A 17,308-nucleotide genomic window follows, 5' to 3' on the forward strand; every position below is an offset into this window, starting at 1 on the left:
TGGTATCAGTATTAGTTTTTATGGGCTTCATAATTTCATAGGCTAATGAGTGGAAGGATTATTCCAGTTTTGGGAGGGAAGGGGCAGGGATTTCCAGGAATCAAGCCACTATCCACTTTTTGGCCTTTTATGGGTAGCCTCAGAACTGTCATGGTACTGGTGGGTATATCACTTAGCATATGCTAACATATGGCTGAGCATATGATGAGGCTCAAGGTCTACTGGAAGTCGACTCTTCCACCATCTTGGACCTAGCTGGTTCTAACCAGTCTTTGTCATGTCTTATGGCTAATGGACTACAGTCCATGGGGTCCTAAGGGTGGGACACCACTTAGCGACTAAACCACCAACACTGGCAACATCTTCTCCCCTCTTATTTCACTACCAAGGGATTTAATGAGTTTGTTAGAGACCCTGTTAAGAATAGTTTCTCTGGATTGGTGGGAGTGAGGAATAGAAAATGCACATTATCCAGAAGTGGGTCTGAAATGGAAAGGAGAGGCAGAGGAAACAGGAGAGATCTGAGCATACCTGTGGGTGACTAGAAAAAAGCCCAGAATGCACCCTGGTCTATAAAATGGCTTGAAGCGATTTACAATAAAAATAAACCCATTCACCCCAGAGTTTCTCATGGGGTTCCTCCTCTTGAGTAGTCCGGGCCCGTTTCTCCTGCTTTTCCTCCTTGTGCTACACCCTGGAAACTTTGGCAGTCACTGGGGGTCACGGGACAAAGTGGTCAGGTCTAAACACTGATTCCCTGCCCCGGCTGGCTTCATCAGGACGCTTCATCAAGAGACTCCAAGAGAGCAGAACCCCTGGGAGCCAGGCAGCAGCCAACAGAAGGCAGACAGTACTAAAAGTCAGGGACCTGGGTTCCAATCCGGCCCCTGCCAGTCCATAACCTGCCATCCCATTGCAATTCCTCTCGGAGATCATGAGGGATACCCAGGAAGCATACCACATGTGGTTGAATGCAGGCTGCACCCACACAAGAAGGTGCGAATAGGGCCTGTTTTCCCTAACAAGGGGCACTGTTTTAAGGGGTAACCTAAAACGTCTTGGGCTAACCCCCTAACAGTAAGTGCTCGGTAGATGCCAATGTAACCACGTCTTGTCCTGCACCGGCACAGCCTCTCGCTCTACACCGCACCTAGCGCAGTGGGCGGGAGGACCCCGCGCTCCGGGCCGCGCCCCCAGCTCCCGCCGCCTGTCGCGACAGCGGCGGTGCATTGTGGGGCTTGTAGTGCGGGGCTGGGTTGGTTGGGTGGGTGGGCGCGGCCGAGGCAGTCGCAGCGGGGCCATCTTCTACAGGCCGGCTGGTTCGGCCTGTGCAACCGGCACTCGCGCTCCTCGCCCGCCCCGATGGCGCCGCGGCCGCTGAGCCCCTTGGTGCTGGCGCTGGGTGGCGCGGCGGCCGTGCTCGGTTCGGTGCTCTTCATCCTCTGGAAGACCTACTTCGGCAGCGGACGTGAGCGACGCTGGGACGGAGGCGAGGCCTGGTGGGGCGCTGAGCCTGCCGGCCTTCCACAGTGGGACGAGTGGGACGTGAGTGCCCGAGGAGGGTCGGCGCCTCCGCGCGTGCAGCCGAGGGGGTGTGACCGCCGCCCTGCGAGTTGAGAGCTCGGCGCCGCAGGCGTCACGCTGGTGGGCGCGTGGCGGGCGACTGGGAGTCCCGGAACCCTGGAACCGCTGGGCGTTTGGGGGCGTGTGCTGTGCTGCGCCGCTGTAGGCCTCCGGCTTACTCGCGGGGGCCGGGGCGCGAGCGCGCGGTCGGGGAGCGCTGTCCCGCCAGCGCCGGGTGCAGCCGGTGCCCAGCTGGCGCCTGCGCTGTGCGTCCAGCCCGGGATGCCCTCCGGCCCCTCCCGCTGGCCCGCCGCTGTTTCGTTTGTTGCCGGGATTCGGCGCTTCTTGCCTCCATGGAGTGAGGAGGGATTGTCAGTCTAGGGAGGCTGAGTAAGGGAAGCGGAGGAATTTGCATGAGGTCACCCAGGGAAGGCTAGAAGAACGGCTTTTGGGAATTCAGGACTCTATTGGCAGCGCTCGTGTGCACCAGAGCGGGCCTGGCAGTCCCTTGATGGCGGGAGGGCGGGGATGTGCGCTTTGGGCTTTCGGTCTTCCCTGGGGGAAGGGTGAGGCCGGAGGGTGCCGATCGCAGCCTGACCCGTGCTCCGCAGCCCGAGGATGAGGAGGACGTGGAGCCGGCGCTGGAGGAGCTGGAGCAGCGCGAGGTGTTGGTGCTGGGGCTGGACGGCTCCGGGAAAAGCACATTCCTGCGCGTGCTGGCCGGAAAGCCGCCGCTGGAAGGCCACATCCCCACCTGGGGCTTCAACTCCGTGCGACTGCCCACCAGGAACTTCGAGGTGGACCTGCTGGAGAGTGAGCAGACACCCCCTCCCCCCGCGCCCGCCTCCCCCATCATCTCAGCTGGACCCAAGTTGGGGCTTGTTATCTAAGCAGGACACGCCCCTGTGGAAAATCTTTCCCATGTGTCCCTGGGGTACAGGATGGAGTCCAACACTGCTCTGTTCTCTGGTTTGGTCGCCGCCTGTCCCTCGACCTTACTGCAGCCCACGTGCCTAACCCTGATAGACTCACAGCTAAAGTTTCCTGTATGCCAAGCACTTGACAGACAGCACTTTAAAAAGCCCTGCCAACAACTCCATAAAACTGGAAAGAGTTATTACGTTCATTATATATGTCTTGCATGAGGCAGTGAGGCCCAGAAAGTTAAATAATTTATCCAAGCTCAGGCAGCTTGCCAGTCTGTTAATGCTGTCTAGCTTGGGCTCTCGATATTAAGCACCCTGTACATTGCTTGCTTCTGAAATGAGTGATAGTCACTCAGTCGTGTCCAACTCTTTAGGACCTCATGGACTGTGTAGCCTGTCAGCCTTCTCAACCCATGGAATTCTCCAGGGTTTCTGAAGGGTGCTTGCTTTTTTCTTTCTTATCATCTGTGCCTTGTATGCACTGTTCTCCCAGTCTGGAAAGCCCTTCTTCCCTTTATGAACTGCTGTTCATCCTTCAAGGTTCAGGTCAAAGGTGATATCCCATGAAGCCTTATCTGACCCCCAGGCTAGCTTAAGAGTTCTTGCTCTGGGCTCCCCTTCTGCTACTGTGTTTGCCACATACCTCCCTGAGTCCCGGACTGCGCATCTAGGGCACAGATAAATCTGATCCAGCTCTGGCCCCTAGGGCCCAGCCCCAGTCAGGTACCTGGAAGATCACTTGTTGAGTGAGTGATCAAAGGAGGATCTGAATAGCCTCCTGCCCTCAATGTTAGGCTTCCTGGGATTTCAGGAGAGGCTAGGAGAGAGGGTATTGAGAGGGCAGCAGTACTTTACCCCTGTGTCCAGTCACAGACTCAGTGGAAAGGAACAGGTGGATTTCTGCCCGCCATATTACTCAGACCATAAAGACTCAGTGGGTTTAGTTAAGTGCCAAAGTGGTGGGATCAGACTCAAGGCCTGGCTGTTGGCCTCAATGGGCCCAGTTCCTCTGGTCTCAGGGCCTTGCCTGCTAGCCTGCCCTGGCTACATCTTTCTTCCCTGATTGTAGCAAACATTGATATTCACCTGAGATTCAGGCCTTTTAGCATGCTTTCTGTGTTTCCATCTCTCGTGCCCAGGACACAGAAAATTCAGATGGGGGTTCTGCAGTTGAGGCCCACTCTGTCTGGCAGAGACAGTATCCAGGCTCAATAAGGTCACTCAACCTGGATTCAAACCCAGATCTCCCATTCATGTCCGGGGCCTTTCCCCTGCCACACCACTCAGTTTGCTATGGTCACCTACAGTGCTTGGCCTGGAGCCCGGCTGAGAATGAGCCCCTTGTGGATCTTTGACTTTTCCCTCCCCTCCCCACCCCCATCTCCTATATCCATTTTATTAACTAGTTCTGTCAGCTTTATCCTCCAATAGAGTTTGCATCTGTCTGTTTCTTCCCACCTCCATCTTTGCCTGCTTGTCCCAATCCACGGTCACCTATCAGTACTACAGCAGTCTCCTTGCTGGTCTTCCTGATTCCACTTCTGTCCTCAATGTTGACCAGCAGCATCTTTCAGAAATCCGTATCACTTCATGTCATTCTTGCTTAAAATGCTTTTGGGGCTCCCCACAGCCTCTCTGTGGCCTTACAGGCCCTGTGTGGTCCAGCCCTGGCCAGCCCTGCTGGTCGTGGCTCCTTCTCCCCCTCTGGCAGTGCCTCAGCCACCTTGAATGCCTTCTGTTTCTTGAACACATGGATCTTGCCCTGTCCGGTGCCTATAACGCTTTTTTCTGCCTCTTCTCATGACCAGCTCCTTGTCATCATCCCAGATTCAGCTCACATGCCACCTCCTTAGGCCACCTTCTCAGACCACCCAATCCAAAGCCACCAGCAGACACTACCCCCACCCCGCCCCACCACTTTCACTTTTTCTGTTTTATTTCCTTCCCTTGTGGAATGTGTTTTTGTGTTACTGCTGTGTTGGTCCTGGTTACAGAGGGAGCTCCTTGAGAGCAGGGCTCCCCTGCCTGCCTTGCTGACCTCTGTGTCCCCAGCACCCAGATCAGTGCTTGGCACCTAGTAAGTACTCAGTATATACTTGTTGAGTGCCTGCTATGTGCCAGGCATTGTGCTGAGGGCTTTGGGGGGATCCAGAGATACATAGCTCTAACTCTCAAAGAGCTGAGAGTCCGTAAGTGTCAGAAGTCTAATCAGAAACACTAGGATGCAGGGGTGACCATTGAGGACTTTGCAGAGGGACACAGAGGAACAGGAATGCAACCCAGGTTGGGGGAGGTGCTACTTGGACAGCCACACGGTGGCAGGATTGAGTATGGCCTTTCCAAGGAAAGAAAATGGGGCAACCAGACTGAACAAGAAAAACTGAATGGAGAATGGCTGTTCTCAGGCAGCACAGGGGGTCCTGGCTGCTGACGACAGCCACTGACCTGGGAGGAAGCTAGGGATTGGGAGGAGGCAGGACAGGCCAGGACAAAGAACCAGAGTACTGTGTTTTGAGGACATCTTATACCCCAGTCCTGTGAAAGGTACATTGTGTATAGTACTTTGGGGTTTTGCTACAACCTGTTAGGTAAGTTGAGTGAGGAAGAGACTGATGTTCAGAGGTGTCGACCTGCTCAGGGAGATATAGCTGTCAGAGCTAGAGCTGCACCCAGGTCCGATTGGCTCAGGAACCCGTGGACTTTCCCTTGCTCCATTGGCCAGTGGAGCCTTGGGAGGCTGGAAGTGACGTGGGGGTGGGCTGTAAGTAGAGAGTCCGGGCCCAGGGAGGCTCTGAGCTGGCCCCTGGCCTCTCCTCAGTCGGCGGCAGCCAGAATCTGCGCTTCTACTGGAAGGAGTTTGTGAATGAAGTGGATGTGCTGGTGTTCATGGTGGACTCGGCTGACCGGCTGCGGCTGCCGTGGGCCCGACAGGAGCTGCACAAGCTGCTGGACAAGGACCCTGACCTGCCTGTTGTGGTGGTGGCCAACAAGCAGGTGAGGGCCATGGGAGGCTGGCTGCGGTCAGCTGGGCTTGATCCACGATGCCTGGGGCAGGGAGCACCGGAGAGGGATTCGGGCCTAGACCCATGACCTGCAGCACACAGCTGATACTGTCGCCCCCTCTGGTACCTGTGCTGTGTCCTCATTCCTCATCCCTCATCCTCTCTGCCTCCCTGTCATTTGTCATCCTGGAAGAATGAGAAAAATAATTTCTCTGTGTCCATTGTGTCTGAGGTGTGGTTTTGAATAATATTTCATATGATGTTTCTATTCACTCTGTAAGCTATGGGATACTGTTTTCATTTTACATACAGGGAATCTGAAGCTCAGAGAGATTTTGTACACCTTGAAAATAGTAAATTGGGAAGTTTTACTCTAATTGCACCTTTTCCACTCTGCTATGTCCCTAATGATCTCTGACTCTAGATCAGAGAGCTATAGCTGGGAAGTGGTAAGAAGTTAACAAGTTAAATACTAATAACTAACATTTACTGTGTGCTCACAGCATGCTAAGCACACTGTAATCATGACCTCACTATAGGCCTTGACGTTAGCCCAAAGTTACAGCTGCTATGTGGCAAAGCCAGGTCTTGAGCTCAGATCCTCCTCAGATTTCCTGCTCTTCACTCTATGCTATATACGTCTCCTGGCCCAGTAACTCTTGGCATCACATACTTACGGTGCCATTCTCTGCCGCAGTACAGAGTCCTGTTGTGTTTCAGGTGGCATGGGCCCATGGCCCTGAGAGCTGTGGGACATGTTTCCAGCCTGGCTTGGAGACATTCTGTCTGTCTTAGACCTCAGGTTTCCTCTGCCTATCAAGAAATATCTGGCACAGTTACAAACAGGGTAACCTTATGTTCTGGTCTGCCTATGACAGGCCCCAGCTATGCCTGTTGCTCTGATACAACTATACTAGTTCCCACTTTGAGTCTCAGAAGTAACCCAGTTTGGACAATGAATCGTGTCATCTTATATATAAACTATGGTTTATAGTGATTTTAAACTTTACAGAAGACAGCACCTACGGTCCCATCATTCTATGAACTGCTTCAAGAAGAAACCTTTTAATCTTGGGCCAGGCTTGAAATTAAATGCACCATCACCAGCCATGCTGAGTAGTGGCCTCTGTTTTTTCCTCAACAGGTTTCTAGGAGTCTAGGGGAGGTGAGGCCTTTGTCTGAAAGTGACCTTACCATAAGATCTCTCCACCATTGAATTTAGGAAACTGAGCTAAGATTTCTGTAAAGGTCATAAACTTGGTCATCAAACCAACCTGGGTTTAAAACCTGGCTCTGCCACGTGTCACTGTTTCCTTTGCTAAATGATACCACCTCCCTGAGCTGATTTCCCCATCAGTTTAGTATGGACAGTGAGTTAAATGAGATGAGTACCTATCACAATGCCTGACTTAGAGGACGTGCTGTTTCTTAGCACAGTGGCTATGGGTGAGAATGAGGGGGTGGAAAGAAGCTGATACCAAGGAAAGTCAGAGATGAGGAAGTGAGTTTAGACCAACTGGGCAAGAGAGAACTCAGGCTCCAGCGTTCCCCCCAGGGAGCCGATGAACAGTTTATTTCACAGATGACAAGGGTGGGTAGTTGGGACACACTCTCAATCCAGCCTGACGTCTCCGTTTCATCCCAGGACCTGAGCGAAGCCATGAGTATGGTGGAGCTGCAACAGGAGCTGGGCCTGCAGGCTGTCGATAGCCAGCGGGAAGTTTTCCTCTTGGCAGCCAGCATCGCCCCTGCAGGAACCAGCTTTGAAAATCCTGGCACCGTGCACATCTGGAAACTGCTCCTGGAGCTTCTCTCCTAGGCTGGCGCCCACCCGCTCACTAGCCAGCCCTGGAGACTTCAGTTCTGCTCCTCCTGCTTCTTCATCTCCAGCCTGGGCCTGGGGCACGGTCTACATAACATCTCTTCCCTTCTTCCCTCCTCACCCTCAAGAGCAGGGCCTGGGTGAGGCCAAGAACCACACAGAGGCCTCCCAGTGAGCTAGCCATGAGGCTGAAGCAAGGAGGCAGTTGAGGCCAAGGGTGGGAGAGGACAGTGTCTTGCTAATTCTGAGCAGCAAGTGGATCCCACTTTCACCAAGGAAGGCAGCCTCATCCTCTGACCTGTACAGCGAGCTGCCCAGCAGGCTCAGTTCTCCCCGCCCTGCTGGTCCCAAGGGGTGAGGACTGGTGTAGGTGTCCGAAGTACGCCCTGACCCTAGACTGATCCCTTCTGGTGATTTTGCACCCTCTCGTGTGGGCAGGTTCTGGGCCGTAAGCCACGAGCTCAGACTCCCTGTCCTGCCTTATGCTCCAACCCCAGCTGGCTCGTGGCCTTGTGCAATCCCTGCCTCTCTGGGCCATCCCTTTTAAAGAGAGGTGATTTAGGTGGTGGCTTTCTAACCAACCTATAAAGATAGGAAGCTTGAGGAGGAATCTAGAGATCCTGGCAAGAAGCTTCCTGAAACCTCCCTGCTTTCCCAAGGCTGAGGTCCAGCCTGCTAACCTCTTAAATAGAGAGTAAGTGGTCTTCACCCCCTAATCAGAGAGACTGAAACCCACACCCACCCCAATCTGGAGTCAGAAGCTGCTACTCTTACACTTAACTGTGCCAATGCCCATGTTTACATAAGTCTGGGGAAGGAAGGAGCTTGCCTGTGTTCCTGGGAAGACTTGTCAGGGGAGCAGGATGTTGGCCTCCAGACTGCATTTAATTATTTATTTATTTATAAAAGGAACAGGCCCAAGTTTTAGGCTCTGTTTCTAGGTGCTGTTATCCAAACCCTAGATGACTGTCATGGAAAATTTGGATCTTTGAGGAAAATAGCTGGAATCATGAATGACAGTGTGGTAAGCTACACGTGTCAATGGAGACAGAGCTCTTCCTCCCCCAACCCTTTGTGGCTGTACTTGATGTCATAGAATTTCACCATGACCCATATGAACTTGAACTCCAATACTTGGCCTAATACGTCAAAGGTACACAAACTCTGTAGAGGTAACAAATGACTCTGGGAGAGGCAATTTCATCATAGTTACTCTTACAAAGAAATTAGAATTAGCAGACCAACCAATGGGTAGCCTTGAGTATATCGCACAGCCTTCCTGGACCTGCTGATTGTGCAGCTAAGGCAAAGCTGGACAGAATAGCTGGTGTCCTCTCCAGAACACATTCCGTGATTCTCCTGTTTCCGGTGATCAGCCAGTTTAAAGACTATCTCTGTACTGACTCTTCAGTGCAGGCAGAAGGAACCTTTTGTCTGTCAAGAGGCCACTGAAGAGTTGACAGCCACAAATGGGCCTTTTTTTTTGAGGAGGGAACCAACTCAGTTTGCTTTTTAATTGAGAATAGAGATTATGTGCCTTTGTTTCATTTGACATTTACTCAGCGTGCCACAGTTTCATACTGTGGCGGGTGCAAGAAGGGTGGGCCGGGAAGGTGTCTCAGAATAGAATCACTTTTCTTTGAAATTCCGATTAACTTTCTGTCTTAAGTGATTTGACTGATTTTATTTTAAATATTTTGGGAATGACTTGGGTTTTAGAGTAGCCTTTGAAACTCTGCTGACACTTCATTTTGCTGGCAGAAAGTGAGGAGACTTTACTTCTCTGTTCTGTGAACTTCACCTTGTCCTCTAGCGTTAATACTTGAAAGTTAGCCTTGGAGCCAACATTTTGGAGAGGGGCGCCCTTTTCTACTAATTAAGCTCTGCCTTTGGTCTAGTGCATATCACTATGTAGTACAGTTTTTAAAGTCCCCACTGTCAGGAGGTGAGAATAGAGTTACGTACTTGAGCAGCTTTCAAAGACCAGTCTCAGAGCCAACAGGTCCCGAGGCACACGAGGAGACACCACCGAGGAGCACTGAAGGTCCGGGGCGGTGGCCGTTGGTGCCTGTACAGGCCGTATGGACGTCCTGTCAGCCTGTGGGTGTGCGCGTGTCTGTGGCTGACGGCAGCACTCCTCTGCTGACCTGTCCTCCAGGCGGGGAGCCAGACAGTGCTTGTGTCCCGGTTCCTACCAGGACCAGGCTGGGCAGAGTCGCGGAAGGGCCTTTTTTCAGAACCGCTGACTGCCTTGCGCTCTTATGTAGTTGTTCCTGAATGTGACTTTGGCTCAAGAGCCTAGGTGGCTGCTTTGGGGAACCTGTTCATCTCAAGTGCAGCTCCTGACTAACCGGGATGACACCATGTTTCCCCCTCCGCCCCACCTGAGCTTGGCACTAGCGAATGGACAGCCGGGCAGCTCTCGCACTCTCATGAAGACCATACAGTGCCCACTTCATGCTTGGGAAGGCAGCTCATGCGTCTGTGTGCCGGTTGAACCTGTGAATCATGCACGCTGACACTGGGGGCTTCTGCTCTTGAAGTTATTTGAATGAAATCATGGCTTCTGACATGCTGCTGTCCTTCTGAAGAGAGGTCAGCCTGGCCCAGAGCTTGAACACGTGGATGGTCTAGGCAAGAGGGCTCTTGAGGCTACTGGGACTACCACCTTGGACCAGCTGCCTATCCCAAAAAGCCTCCTCTGGCACCTCCTGGTGTTTGGAACCATCCGTTGTAAGCTTGTGCCAACACAGTGGTATCCAGCTGTGAGGACTGGAGAGGAGGTGAAGTTGGTCCCTCCGGGCCTCCGGACCCTCCTCAGAAGTGCTGGTGAAAAATTTCACAGCTCCAGCATGTCTGAATGAGACCCCCGATTCTCCAGAAAAATGTTTCCACTTGCCTTTGGAAAATATTTTGTTCTTAGGCTAGGTTAGTAGCAACTGCCAGCATCTCAAACCAGCGGCTGAAACTCGTCTATGGCGTCTATCCTCGTCCTCTCACAGCTGCCCCAGACCTCAGACCTGCACAGTCAGCAGTCTGCCTCACCCCTGCCGACTGCTGTCACCTTCTCCAAGTCTTCTCTAGTAACTCTTTAGAGGGAAACCTCCAGCTTTCCCTGCTGCCTCCTGGAGATGGGCCCATAAAGGGACAAGGGGAAGATTGCCATCAGATCTGAAGTAAAGGAGCCTTGCTGTCCCAGCCCATGCCCTGTGAACCCAGGCCCACAAACTGCATAAAATGGAGTGTTGGTGGCTGTGTACAATAAATGCCAAAAATTTGGTGGTGGTTTCATATAAATTCTGATTTTGAGGAACAAACGTGCTTGGTGCTTAGCAGTCCCAGGGAGGGACAGCTATGGAGGGTGGTCCCAGAACACGTCCCACAGCAAATCCCAATCCCTTCAGTCCACACTGGGGTGGGTGGGTACATCAGCTTTGGCCTAACAGTACTTTTGGGGAGATACCCAAACCCTTCCTTGTAGGAGTTCTAGCTGACAGGGCCAGAGCTAGGCATGAAAATGGAAGTGAGAACTTTTTTTTTAATTTTAGCAATGCTGTTTTGTTTTTTAAGTGAAGAATAATTGCTTTACAGAATTGGAGAACAGCTTTGACTGCCTCCATACCAGAGGTCAGAATGGAGGTGGCACCATTCCACAAGTGTCCCCCCCAACACCTGCCCTTGGGTTGGGCTCTGTGGTTCCCTCACAAGGTCGCTGGATTCAAGCCCAGTCTGGTAGGGGATGTCCAACCAGACTAAAAGACAGTTACTGGCATTGGCTACAGAAGTCGGGGCTGGGGGAACTCCAGGACACTGACACAGCCTGGGAGCAGAGGAAGGTGGTATGGAAGGCTTCCGCAAAGCCCTGTGGTATGGCAGCTGAACTGGGTGAAGAAACAAGGTTAAGGGCCTGGCCCGATCACAGGCCTGATTTCAGAATGCTCTGAAGGACTTCTGCATTCCTAAAGCTTTCATTCCTAAAGCCTTCGCTCACGGTGACGGTCACTGCTGGAGTCTAGCAAGCCGAGTCCAAAAGGCAGGTTTCTGTCCAGTTTCCAGCCCGCCTTAATGGTGTGAGACAGTGGGCTGCTTTCAGTGGCCGAAGAGAAGGCCAGCAAGCGAAAGTCTAGGCGTAGTCATTGGACAGAGTAACTTCAAACCCCATGTTAATGCCTCTCAAGCCTGTTTCCTTACCAGTGAGAAGATAAAACCACACAACTGTGTGGGTTTTTTGTGAAATGTTTTATGTAAAAATACTTAACTCCTTTCCTACAGCAGTGAGGGGAGACAAGTTTTATGTGACTTAAGGAGAAACCTCAGGAACAGAAGGTTTTTATATTATTGATACCTGACAATAATGAATCAAAATGCCCAGCACCCACCTCACTGTGACTATAATCCTGCTACATACCAATCATGCCACCAAATTACACAAGCCAGGCCCGAAGGAATGCCATGCAGTGTGCAGCCCAGGACGTGGTACACAGCAGAGTTGCATTCAGCAGTCCAACAGACATCTCAGAAAGCAGGTTTGGGGACTTCAGACTCAAAAGACAAGCAGCAAAGGCAGGTCACTTGAAGGCAGATCAGGAGGCAGCTATATAGCATCTTATCCGCTGGCACTCGAGCCACAACGGGCTTCAGACCAGAGCCACAGAAAACCAGTTCACCAGCCCCCAGCCTGGGGTGGGGCCACCACTGGAGGCCTCTCCCAAGCAGCCCAGGCTTCCGTAAAAGTATTAGTCAGCTCAGATGGTAAAGAATCTGCCTGCAGTGCAGGAGACCCAGGGTCTATCCCTGGGTCAGGAAGATACCTGGAGAAGGGAATGACTGCCCACTCCAGTATTTTGTCTGGAGAATCCCATAGACAGAGGAGCCTAGCAGACTACAGTCCATGGGTCACAGTCAGACGTGACTAAGTGACTGACTCACTTTTTTGTAGAAGTGATAGTGGAACTGCTATTCAGGAAACCAAGGTAGCAAGCAGTAGAACCAGAACAGGGGAGAAAAGGGAGGGCAGCTGTGCCTAGGAGGGTACATGAATGTGCAAAGGACTGACTGGCCTCTTTACTTTGGTTGAGGAGGTTACTGAAGGGGGCAGCCCCAGGGCTTGGCTGGGAGGGCAAATACAAAACTGTCAGAGAAGTAAAAATAACTATTTTATTGTACACAGACTATATTCAAACAAACCACGCGCTCAGAAAACAGCAGGTTCTGGCTTTTCCCAGAGCCCCCAGAAGAATATAAATTGGAGCCTCTGGGAGACAGTATCTTCTCCAAAGTGAAAAGTGAGAGAGAGAGAGAGAGAGAGTACGCGTGCACGTGCATTGTAACCCTTTGATTCCATGGGGTTTGGCTGGCCTCATCTGTAGATGCACACCACTCCTTGCTTCTCTGGTCCAAGAGGAAGCCTCAACCTGGGGCAGGCATAAACCATCACTCAACCTCCATTTTATTCTTTTGCAAAGAATCAGTGAAGGCTTGCCACTCTGCTGGGTAAAAGCGCTTGTAGACGTTGATCTTATTCCGAATCTGTTTTGGGGTATCTTGATAGTAATTCTTCTCATCCCGGGCCATAGCCTAAGGAAAGAAAAGGGCCACTTGAATGAAGAAGGCTGGACAGGCCAAGTTCAAATCCCTAGCCCTGCATTGGACAAGGTACTGCCCATCCCTGAGATTCAGATTCCTCGTGTCAAAAGTCATAGTGTATGTGGGAAAATGGGTACAAGTACCCTCAGAGACTAGGCAGGAGCTGAGACCCGCTGAGTAGCTCATTCTTTGTCCATCACCAACTGATCCCACCTGGGCACAGGGTCCCAGTGTAGCCAGATCTTTCCATTTTTAAGAGAAGCCAAAAAAAAAAAAGGAGTTGAGACCTCCCATAATTAAAATGGGAGTTAACCCCTGAACAGCAGTTAACTCTTGAACAGCACAGATGTGAAGTGCATGGGTCCACTTATAATGGGTATTTTTCAGGAGTAAATACTTTAGCACTACATGGTCCATGGTCAGTTGAATCCCGAGATTTGAGGAACTGCAGACTGGGAGGACCAATTGTAAATTATACACAGGTTAACCTCAGGTTGTTCAAGGGTCACCTGCAGTTCATTAAAAATACCATGTGAGCAAACAATATATATTTATGAGTGGGATACACACCACAGGCTCTTCAGTCTACCCAATTATAAGCATTCTGTCAAAGGGATCCATTTCCTAGGGTATCTTTCCTCTTTGTTTCCACTCAATCTCAGGAAACAGGCACTAGCCAAGCAGATCAGACCCCAAATGGTCCAGGGTACCCTCTCCAAGGACCCAAGTGGTTCCTCCTGCCAGGCCTGAACCACTTACCTTATAGTTTTCCCCATGGTTCTCCACCATGTAGCGAACATAGTCAATGAGATCTCGTGACAGTGTATTTCCTTTCTTTTCCGGAAGGCTGGCTTCTGCCTCCAGGTCTGGGTTGAGAGAAGCCAAGAGACAGGGAATGAAGCTTTGCTTCCTGCATAAGTTGAGCTGCGCAGTCAATCCTAAGCCACAAGAGTTAATACACTGGCCAAGTGATGACCTTCCCCTCTTCTTCTCCAAATTCAGTACTAGAACCTTCCTCATTAGCCCCTCAGGTCCCAGGCTCTGCCTATGGCACAAGCATCCATCAGCATGGCAATAAGTCACCTCTCTTTGGGTCTCAGATGGGTGAAAGGAAGGTACCAAACTAAAAATCCCTGCTTAGTGCCAGGTACTAGGGACAGAGATGAAGACACATTGCTTGTCCACAATGCAGGGCTCCATTCCAGCTCTAAAATTCTTTGAGAACCTCTTAAAAGTGTTAATATGTGAAATGAAAAGGTGTGAATAAATGAGAACTTGAGCTGTAGGAACTAGGGCCCAAGGCACCTCACTGTTCCACATGAGGGGAAAAACCAAACTCTGGAGTCAATATGGCCTCACTCCTAAAATAGCTGGGCTTCTCTGATGGCTCAGCAGTAAAGAATCTGCCTGCAATGCAGGAGATGCAGGTTCAATCCCTGGATGGGGAAGATCCCCTGGAGAAGGAAATGGCAATCCACTCCAGTATTATTGCCTGGGAAAACCTATCCTTAGAGTACCTGGAGAGCTACAGTCCAAGGGGTCAGAAGAGTTGGACATGGCTTAGTGACTGAACACACACGCACACCATTACTGAGCTATATATTTTTTAAATTATTATGATGGTAAATTTTGAGGGTTTTTATTTTTTGCCACAATTTACATTTTTTTAATGGTAAATTTTGTGGGATTTTTTTTAACCATAATTTTAAAAATTTTAATTAAAGAATTAAAAGTAAAACTTAAGATTAGCTTTCACTACACTAAGTACACATGATTTTGTATATACAATCCTGTGCAGTAACTCTTACAAGAATCACTAAAATAGACTACAGACAAGAATTCATGGAATTCTATATCAAATGTCTGGTCAGAGGGCTTTCCTGGTGGCTCAGAGGTAAAGAATTGGCCTGCCAAGGTAGGAGACACGGGTTCGATACCTAATCTGGGAAGATCTCACATGCAGTGGAGCACGAAGCCCGTGGACACAACTCTTGAGCCTGTGCTCTAGAGCCCAGAAGCCACAACTACTGAGCCCACGTGCTGCAACTACTGAAGACTGTGCTCTTAGAGCCTGTGCTCCACGAGAGAAGCCACCACAATAAGAAGCCTGCGATGCTTGCCATGACCAGAGAACAGCCTAAGCAGCAATGAAGGCATAGCCAAAAATAAATAAATAATATTTTTTAAATGTCTGGTCATTCAAATCTTCAAACTTTGCAGAATTTACCCTCTTGTTTTAATATTCAGTCTCTATAGCCTTAAAATACATAAAGTTGATTTATCATTGGAAAGATTCAGTTTAGTCACTCAGTCATGTCTGGCTCTGAGACCCCATGGACTGCAACACACCAGGCTTCCTTGTCCATCACCAACTCCTGGAGCCTACTCAAACTCATGTCCATCGAATCGGTGATGCTATCCAACTATCTCATCCTCATTGCAAAGATTATATGGTGGAATCTCTAAAAAAAAAAAATATCTGTTCATCCTTAAACTCATGAGAAGCTGAATTCATGCTTGAGACTTATTGTTTTCTCCTTTATCCTCTCAGGCACTGGTTACGTCCTCCCCGAACATCTCTGGCCTCCCTTCACACATTGGAACTTAGTCAGTAGACTGAAAATGTCTCGGCCAGGACACAGTTCTACCTCTGCCAGCTGAGCCCTGGACCGGCTCACTTCCTCCCTCTGAACTTCAGTTTCTCCATCTGTACCATGAGAACATCTGAGGGTCCTTTCCAGCCCTGTATAGGATGCTGACCTAGAGAAATTGTGGCCCACACCCACCATTAAGCACATAAGGCTTCCGCACAAGCTCCTTAGGCCTCTCTTCTACATCCACTTCCATGGCCTTTACCTGCAGAGAACAGAGACCATGAGAACAGTAGACAGAAGAAATATCCTGGATGAGGGAAAATCCTAAAGGCTCCTGCCCATCCCAGCACAACTGCCTTATCCATAAGGGTCCCTCCACAAGGTCAGGCAAGAATAGATGACCAAAAGAGCTAATGCCCTGGATGCTTTTTGGTTCCCAAGATGCTCAAGTAAGCAATTTATCTTTCTGCGTCTATCTATAAAATGGGCAGAATATTCCTTGCCTGCCTCACTTCACTGTGTGATTATCAAATGGAGCAATGCACATGAAAGCACTTAAGACTTCAATGAGGGAGAGAGGTCAGATGCCTTCTCTTATGCAAGGAGCAGGCTGACAGCGCTTGGCTATAATTTCACATTTATTCAATAAACAGTAGTGCCCTGTTCCTCTAGCATAAAGAGATAATAAGAAATTTGCCTGAAGGCAACGGGACAAACCCAATCAGCAAGCCCATTCATTAACTATAGACCACTAGTCACATCCTAAGCACCACCGAGTTAGGCTTAGTACTGAATGGAACACAGAGTTCTTGTCCCCAAGCAGATTATGTTGGGGGAAAGAGGCACAGACAATAAACAGATAAATATACCACATGACATGCCATAAAGTATTTACAAGTGCCAAGGAATTAAAGTAGAAAAGAAGTTACTGAGGGAAAGGGGGTGCTATTTTTGAAAGTGGTCCAGAAAAAGAACTATTCCGGAGAAACTAGCCTAAGGGAAGCCTCAGACCAAGGACGACTGGATAACTTAGGAAAGGAGTGAGGACAGTAAGATTCCAAACTCCTTATTAGGAAAGTTAAGGGCAGAAAAAGATAAATTCTGGAAAACTGAGATGCCAAGGGATCCAAATAGTTTAATTTCAGAAAGAAAAAGTGAGTGCCGAAGGAAAACGGAAGCTCCAACCCAGGTCCAATGTGTGCTAAGGGAGGCAGTATAAGGGAGATACTAAAGGTAATCTCAACGCAGTCAGGCTGGCCCAGCTGGCTGTAGGGAAGTCACAAACCCAAGAAGGGCTTGAGGGAGGTAACAGACAGGATTAAGCCAGCTCAGGATGGTGTGGCGGCGGAGGGCAAGGCCGGGACCATGTCAGTACCTTTCTCTTAAGAAGGGGCACTGCCCTGTTGGGGTCCACAGCCAAACCCATCTCGGCCAGGTTCTGCCGCACCGATTTGGTCTGGTCCCAGGCATGTCGGATGTGTGAGCTACGGGGAAAAAAAGAGGGCGGTCGCGGGACTGTCATCTCGCTAGCCGTCCTGGCCGAGGTCTCCTGCCTTCTAAACCCCAGTCTCCTCACCATTCGATCCGCGGCGCTGCCTTCCGTCGAGCATTCCGGTTCAGACGCTTCCGGTTAACATTATAACCGAACTTCTGCCTCCGAGTCTTTCCCTTGGCTTTGGGCATTGCACTGACCACAGCACGGAGTACTAGACTCTGCTTCTCACTCCAACTGCCGCGTGTAGCGACTCCTTCCGGCTAGTGGAGCACGTGGTTTTGCAGGCTTTCGGGAAATGTAGTCTTCTTCTCAGCGACACA

The 17,308-nt window shown here is 50.4% G+C and overlaps 2 protein-coding genes across 3 annotated transcripts; one reads left to right on the top strand and one right to left on the bottom strand.

Moving 5' to 3' along the window:
- Window positions 1–1,285: 1,285 nt before the first annotated feature.
- ARL10 (ARF like GTPase 10) lies at window positions 1,286–10,592 on the top strand. The gene is made up of 4 exons (XM_086410790.1): window positions 1,286–1,545; window positions 2,175–2,376; window positions 5,308–5,483; window positions 7,137–10,592. Exons 1-4 carry the CDS (start codon window positions 1,363–1,365, stop codon window positions 7,308–7,310), a joined length of 735 nt encoding a protein of 244 aa, XP_086266916.1. The 5' UTR covers window positions 1,286–1,362; the 3' UTR covers window positions 7,311–10,592.
- A 1,864-nt stretch (window positions 10,593–12,456) lies between these two features.
- Window positions 12,457–17,240, bottom strand: NOP16 (NOP16 nucleolar protein). Of its 2 annotated transcripts, XM_086410801.1 has the most exons (5): window positions 17,070–17,240; window positions 16,869–16,977; window positions 15,686–15,755; window positions 13,659–13,765; window positions 12,457–12,890 (listed from the first exon to the last, which is right to left on the bottom strand). In XM_086410801.1, the coding sequence occupies exons 1-5, from the start codon at window positions 17,174–17,176 to the stop codon at window positions 12,747–12,749; spliced, it is 537 nt and encodes a 178-aa protein (XP_086266927.1). In that variant the 5' UTR covers window positions 17,177–17,240; the 3' UTR covers window positions 12,457–12,746. The 2 variants fall into 2 exon arrangements, with proteins under 2 accessions (XP_086266927.1, XP_086266928.1); XM_086410802.1 differs by lacking the exon at window positions 16,869–16,977.
- Window positions 17,241–17,308: the final 68 nt, after the last annotated feature.

The sequence above is a fragment of the Bos grunniens genome, chromosome 7 (assembly GCF_055505025.1).
Source record: "Bos grunniens cultivar Pamir isolate PY7600 chromosome 7, Bosgru_T2T1.0, whole genome shotgun sequence".
NCBI lineage: Eukaryota > Metazoa > Chordata > Mammalia > Artiodactyla > Bovidae > Bos > Bos grunniens.

Coding starts and splice junctions, on each gene's coding strand:
- ARL10 (XM_086410790.1), top strand. CDS start 1,363: ATGGCGCCGCGGCCGCTGAGCCCCTTGGTGCTGGCGCTGGGTGGCGCG. Junction 1,546..2,174: donor CACAGTGGGACGAGTGGGAC/GTGAGTGCCCGA, acceptor CGTGCTCCGCAG/CCCGAGGATGAGGAGGACGT. Junction 2,377..5,307: donor CGAGGTGGACCTGCTGGAGA/GTGAGCAGACAC, acceptor GCCTCTCCTCAG/TCGGCGGCAGCCAGAATCTG.
- NOP16 (XM_086410801.1), bottom strand. CDS start 17,176: ATGCCCAAAGCCAAGGGAAAGACTCGGAGGCAGAAGTTCGGTTATAAT. Junction 13,766..15,685: donor GAAGCCTTATGTGCTTAATG/GTGGGTGTGGGC, acceptor CTCTCAACCCAG/ACCTGGAGGCAGAAGCCAGC. Junction 12,891..13,658: donor ACCATGGGGAAAACTATAAG/GTAAGTGGTTCA, acceptor TTCTTTCCTTAG/GCTATGGCCCGGGATGAGAA.